General features: G+C 36.7%; 1 protein-coding gene across 2 annotated transcripts in view; it reads right to left on the bottom strand.

Annotated features, from left to right (window-relative positions):
* Positions 1-1200: 1200 nt before the first annotated feature.
* fsd1l (fibronectin type III and SPRY domain containing 1-like) overlaps positions 1201-7255 on the bottom strand; it is a 68554-nt gene continuing 62499 nt past the window's right edge. Inside the window, exons 12-13 of one of the 2 annotated variants that reach the window (XM_052019554.1) lie at positions 6063-6151; positions 1201-4489 (exon numbers count right to left, since the gene is read on the bottom strand). In XM_052019554.1, coding sequence (XP_051875514.1) covers positions 4367-4489; positions 6063-6151 — 212 coding nt within the window. In that variant the 3' untranslated portion in view covers positions 1201-4366. The remainder of the gene's footprint in view (positions 4490-6062; positions 6152-7255) is intronic. The other variant, XM_052019555.1, reaches the window with a different exon arrangement.

Raw genomic sequence — 7255 nt, 5'->3', positions numbered from 1 at the left:
CTGGGACTTGGCTTTGACTTGCTCATTGTAAAATCAACCATCCACCTGTTGATGACATTGATCACACACTGCACCACTAGAAGGCAGAATTCTCTCCACTTCTTCATGTCTGCAAGCTGCTCTCACCCTTTCTTGATCTAGCTCTAATCAGATGATGTCTTGTGAATTTACGTTTGTTGCTTCATGGAACCTCTGCAAGTATTAGAGTCATGGAGTACTACAGCACAGAAAGAAGCTCTTCAGCCCATTGGGTCCACGCCAATCTGATCTTCTGCCTTGTCCCATCTACCCGCAACAGGACCATATCCCTCCAAACCCCTCCCATCCACGTACCAATGCAAAATTAATGACACCCAGGAGAAGTGATCATGAAATGTGACAGATTGTTGAGGCACCTGCAGCCCAGCAAATCATCTGCAGCCCTTTGTTGCCTCCATTTATCACCTCCCAGCATCAGATGCCATGTCCACTCTTTCCTCCTCAATTTGCCTGTCACCCCTCCTCACCTGGATCCACCTATCAGCTGCCAGCTCTTGTTCCACCCCTTCATCCCACCTTTTTATACTGGCCATCTCCCATCCATCTTTCAGTCCAGATGAAGGGTCTCGATCCAAAACATCAACTATCCATTTCCCTCCACAGATCTGCCTGAGCCACTGAGTTCCTCCGGTGTTTTTTTTTGAATACAAGAGGTACGTCATGACATGTGCAAATGATGATATAAGATCAATACACAGCAATTTACAAGTTATTGGACACTAGACAGTACAGTCACAGCCTTGGTTATGAGGCTCAGATTAGTTACAATAGTGACCAACAATGCAGAGACCAAAACCCTAAACTCATACATGTTGAAATTCAAACCCAATGTACTGACACCATGTCACAGGCAGTATGCAATTAATTGCATACCATTTAATTATGTCTATTATAACCCATTATGGAATGGGGTTACATATTGTAAACACTAATGTATCCAAATGTTGCTAAATACTTGAAATGAGTCAGATAATGTCATCTGATCTTTCCAGCTTTACCTATACTTAAAACTGCCAAAACTAATGAAACAAGATCATAACCAGAATTTTCCCCCTTCCCCAAGAAAGCTCATCACTAGGCATTCAACAATCAGTGCTTGTATTATGCTCTCCATCAATAATTTGACAAAATTATAAATAATTAAATGTAAACAATTGTTTTCAAAGCAGGTTTTTATTGTGTAGACGGCATAGTTACTACTTTTTTTTGCTGTATATTTGGTAATTTCTCTAACCCTGAGTAAGTTAAACTACTATTGAAATTACAAACATCTGTTGCACAGGCTCTTCCTAGTTTACAGTCTTGGGGGTTGGTGAATATTCCATCTCAGCCATTAGAAACAAGCATTATATTAAAACAAGGAAGCCCAATTTAAAACAAATATTGTTCACTCAGCAGGACCTAAATCATGTAGCTAGTAACTCTGCATTGATTATGATCTGGTGGAGAACAGGAGAAATATAAGACAGAATAAATGAGATTTGTAAACTTTTGCAACACATTCTCGAAAGATCACACGATGTTCATTTATAACTGTGCTTTGTTGCAGTCTGCATAATTACAGCTCACTTGCTTATGTTAAAGAACTCTAGCCAACAACAGGTACATCCTATGAATTTACAGCAACGAAGATAATCACAGATCCCATTCACCGCAGAAAAATGATGCAAAGTTACTTGCTGCAGTTCAACAATACGACAGTCAATAGGATCATTTGTAATACGACATAGTTCAAAACATAACACTTGTTGCAGTAAACATGACATCTATGTTTAAAACAGTACTGTTATACTTCCTTCTGATGATCTTATACAAGTTATACCGGAATTACAGTGGTAAATATCTAGTTGAAATAAATGGTTTCTCGGTTGGCATCTTCCAGTGCAAAACCTCCAAGAGGTCAAAAAATTGCTAACACCATACTTCCTTTTTGTAAAGCCAAATGCATAAACTGTCTTAAAAATATTCAATTTATTCAACATTAACAGGAGTAAGGTTAGAGATAACTTGATATCTGAGGCATTTAAGATTGACAAGATAATTTTGAATGGTATGTTTATCTAAGTGTCATTTATTCTTCTGGAAATAAAACCAAGTTTTATTAGGACAAAGACTAATGCTCAAGTCTTGGATAATAACAATGGAGGAATTAGTCTATTGTTGTACAAGTGATATATTTCCTAATTAAACCATAGACAATAAATAACAAAATTATTGCTCAATACAATGAAAACTGTAGATGCCAACAAATATTTAGTTTGTAGTAGGTGCCAGTATACAGTAGTTTCCACAAGTTATGAGAATTAATCAAAGGTAAATGAATCCTGCACTTGGTAATTTTTTTTAAATACAGCTGAGAGGATCATTTGTAATTACTATTTTGTACTTCAAGAATGTGATTTTGCGGATAATCCTTTAAACATCTGTACAATATTGATGTTTTGTGGTTCAAGGATACAACATGTTCATTTTGACAATTTAAAAATCCTCAGTTTGATATCCTATGCTTCATTAAAAGAAAATCTGAATTCACAGTTCTGACAAAACCCCTTTGAGCAAGATGAATACTTATTTCAGTGGTGAGCTATTTGCCTTCTGACACTAGTAAAGCAGCAATCATTTGCCCTGCCAGTATCTCTAAATGAATGATTCCTCCAATTTCTCTCCCCTATTATCTTAATTGGTATCCTGGAATTAAAGTTATTTTAGGTAAACTAGTAAATCCAAATCCTGTTTAGAACCATTACAAAACATAGTAATGCAAGTTTATTTAGTAAATAAATTGAACATTAATAAAAACTACCCAGGTGAAGGTGGAGAGCAAAAAACTGGAATGGAAATAAATACTTGACATTCTTAAAGTGCATACGACTACTTGAAATGATGCTCACTTTCACATTTTGCTCGATAGCATTTATTTTCAGTTAAATAACCTACGATTGCAGAGATGTGATGTGACAAACGCTTTATGACTAATTACAATTTGATCCAAAATTCAGATTCACCTGTTCTAACAGGAGAAACAAGGCCCCTCGGTTTCCTGTCTTGACCCATGGAACAGTGAGATAGAATACAGATTTGAGCTAAGAACTCCCGGGAACAGAAATTCAATGAGATGGTTTGACAGACTGAATTGGAGGTGATGATTAAAGGTATGCTGGAAGTGGCTCATAAAGTGGATTAATGCTGTCTGGTGAAACCATGTGGACAATATGAAACTAGTTGATGAATGTATTCATTATACCATAAGGATGAATGTCAAGACTTTTACAGAATATTTATCTTTCTGACAACTTAAAGAAGCCATGGCTTCATAGGCACTAATATTAGACAGCGAGCATGCACACCGTGTTGTAGAGAGGGTATAGTGTTTCTTTTTTTTTTACACAGCTCAGGCAGGCTAATTGTCATTCCACCTTTGCTGACAGCTTCAGTACATTTTAACACAAGTGATCTGCAAATTTACCACTTAACAGGCTCAACAATTCTCAATGCTAGTTAATATAGCTCATGAAGCACACTACAGGATTCCATTTGTTAATTGGTAAAGTCCAACTCTGAATCCAATGTGTTTGGAAATGTAACTGTTGTGGTGCTGCACTATGATGAAGCAGCTCTACTAAGCAGTGTTTAGCAGATTCCCTTAGCTTTAATAAAAAGTCCTCGCCAGCAAACACTTCTATAACAACTACTTATCTTCTGTGGTTTTAGATTCCCTTAATTTACACTTCAAGTTGCATTAAATAAGGCAGCTTTAAAACACATACACACTGAAAGGGAAGTTTAAACATCATGCTTTGGTGTTTTTATAGTTTTGTGCAATCATTGCATTCAGCCTGATTACCAAACATTCCAATTCCAAAAGACAATCAATTCCTGGCATTCTAGCCAAATTATCCCACCCAAAAGGAGGAATGATACATTTCTCCATCATACCTCTAGGTCAGTTTTATAAGCCAAGCAAAAGAATCAATTTAGTTCTTTTTGTGATTTTTACATGTTCCTTCTAGCTAAAGGAATAATGGCATGAGTACAGAGTGCACACAGAGGATAAAAACCTGAAGTAGTGCATGTAAACTATACAGAAATGTCTGTTTTTGAAATTCATGAAAACATGGACATGGTTGACTATGGATGTAACCCTGAGTTACGATTCAGCACGTGTCTAGTACACACTGGAAATTTCTGCCGTAACTGGGTGCACAAGAAGAAACAGAGTGGGATTGGTCCATCGTATCCAAGCTTCCATTGCTAGTATGACAGATTTTCAAATCAGTGAAAAACTAAAAATCACACCACTCCATGTAGGTTAGTCTCACGCACTTGGTTACTGAGCAAGAGTAATTAAACTGTTTGCAGAGCCACTCAATCCGCCATCGCCCTTCTGGAAGGACTTTATAATACTTGGTACTTGGAGTCCTGTGTACAAGCTTAGGCCACCACACCAGACCTACAAGAGGAGGAAAATGTCAATTAATAAATCAGATATTTCCTAAAGCATACAATTAACATGTTTACTCCAAACTAATGAAGCTAATTTTAAATTATTATGAGAATATAACATTATAGAAGCATAGAATGGTTAAAGCACAGGAGGCAACCACTCAGCCCATCATGCCTATGCCAGCTCTCCATCAGAGCAACTTTCCATTTCCACCCACCAGTCTTTTCTTGTAGCCTTGAGATTTTTTTCTATACCATATGCTTATCAAATGAATTCCTTCAAAAGCTACAGCTGGAAGCAGTGCTTTCCAGATTCCAACCACATGCTTGGTAAAAAATATTCTCATGTCACTCTAATTCTCTTCCCCTTCATTTTATACTTATGATCTCTATTCCTCTACCCCTTGACCACAGGAACAGCTTCCCACTCTTCACTCCATCCAGACCCCTCATCATATTATACACTCAAAACTCCCCTCAGCCTTCCCTTTTCTAAAGAAAGCAATCCTAGCCTCTCTAATGTATTTTTGTAACTGTAGTCCCTCATCCCAGAAATAATTCTTGTAAATCTTTTCTGGATCCCCTCTGATGCTCTCACATTCTCCCTTTAATGTGGTGATCAGAATTGAAGACAATACTTCAGCTGAAGCTAGACCACATTTTGTAGGGGTTCAGCATGTCTTTCCTGCTTTTATACTCTCTGCCTCAGTTGATAAAGCCCAGAATTGTGTACATTTTCTCAACCTGCTCTGCCACTTCAATGATTTGTGCCTACTGCCAGGTCCTTTGCTCCTGCAGACCTCTCAGTATACTTCCTCTCCTCATTCTTCAACCAAAATGTATCAGTTCTCATTTCTCTGCATTAAACTTCATCTTCCACACCATTGCCCATTGCATCAGCTTCTTTATCTATATCTTGTTGCAATCTATTACCATTCTCTGTGCAATTCACAATACTGTCAAGTTATGTTATTCACATATCTAGAAACTGTGGCTTGTACCCTTATTCTAGGAATTAATATAGAAAAAAAATCAATGGCCTTTGCACCAACCCCTGCAGAGTGTCACTCTTTACCTTACTCTAGTCTAATAAACAATAATTCACCATGACCCTCTGTAGCCAACTTTACTTCCATGCCATTAATGTCCCATTTATGGGATGTATTTCAAGTTTGCTGATAAGTCTGTTATGTGGCACCTTATCACAAATGGAAGTTCAAGTGCACCACTTTGACTGCATTTACACTCATCAGGACTATCTGGGCAGAACCTTTTAATTCAAGAACAAATGCTATTCAGTTCATTGATGAAGTTATTTATATATTTTGTACCATATTATTAATGAAAAACATCTAATGAATGTCTTGCCTACATCCTAGAAACTTCACTTTTGTGTATAATATCCAACATGTTTTCATGTACTAATTTTTATGAACTTTTCATTATTTGTAGAAATGCACATAATCATTTGTACAAAATTGGAACTGCTGTGTCACTAGGTTTAAGATTCTATGAACTATGGCACTTTACAAGCCATTATGCAAAACTGTCCTCTGGCATAACATTGATTAGTCACTTACCATAAATGCTGGAATTACTGGTTGAGTAAATTTTGTCTTGAAAGTATGTAATAATTGCTTCGTATCAGCATTATAAAAGGAAATTTGACCTACAAAAGCAAAATGCAAATTTACAAGGGAATACTTACATTTTCTTAAGAGTGAAACAAAGTTAACTTTGTTTCTTAAGAGTGAAAAAAGGTAAGATGCATCAGATAATCAAATGGACTAAAATAAAATATGACTTCCACAATTAGTTTAGGTACAGTTATATATAGAGAATGGTATAACATAAACATAACAAGATACTGTAGTAATATCTTTGCCCAGTATAATTTGAAGCCAAACCACAGATGTTTCATCACTTAAAGCTTAGTCAAATAGGCACATTTTGAGGAACTCAAGGGAGTGACAAAGTAAGCAGAAAAAAAAAGCAAAGTTAGCATTGAGATGCCCTATGCCAGCATTTATGTTCCACACAAAAGTTTGCATCCATTCCTTATCATCTAATAATTAAAGCACTTTTTTTCTATTTCTTTCTCCTACTTGCAAGCAGGTGGTGGTGAAGAATCCAGTCCCTTGATTCAACTACATTATTCAATATATTTTTCTCTGGGGTGGAGAATTCCAGATACACAATCCTTTGAGAACTAAGATAAGTTACTTCACTCTGTGTCTGGTTTCTTATTCATAAATTATCACTAATTATTCTCAACTCCCCTGCGAAGAGGAAAACTCTCCCAGCAGCTTTTAAGAGTTGTGCTTCAGTTAGATTACTCCTGATTCTGCTAAAGTCAAAGAATGTAGACCTAATCTATTGAATTACTCCTCATAAAACAATTCAGTTATTCCAGAAATAAGTCCACTTGTTTTTAACCACTTCTTACTTTAAGGAAGCTTTTGATAAACTCTTACAAAAGAGATTACCAAGCACATGGGATTGTGTTAAGGTGCTGATATGGACAGAGAACTGGTTGAGTGGGAGGCATTGACTAGTGGGGTATTCACAATATATATTAATGATCTGACTGAGGGAATTAAATGTAATGTCAGTAAGCTTGCCAAGGACACAAAGTTGGATGAGAGGGTGAACCTTGTGGACATTGCAGAAAAGCCCCAGGTTGACTTGGACAGGTTGAAGGAGTGGGAAGATGCACTGTAACGTGGATAACTGTGAGCTTATTCACTTTGATGGCAATAACAGGAAAGCATAT

Source organism: Pristis pectinata, chromosome 7, assembly GCF_009764475.1.
Source record: "Pristis pectinata isolate sPriPec2 chromosome 7, sPriPec2.1.pri, whole genome shotgun sequence".
Classification (NCBI taxonomy): domain Eukaryota; kingdom Metazoa; phylum Chordata; class Chondrichthyes; order Rhinopristiformes; family Pristidae; genus Pristis; species Pristis pectinata.
Note: the sequence above shows the minus strand (reverse complement) of the source record. Positions and strands in the feature narration are given on the sequence as shown.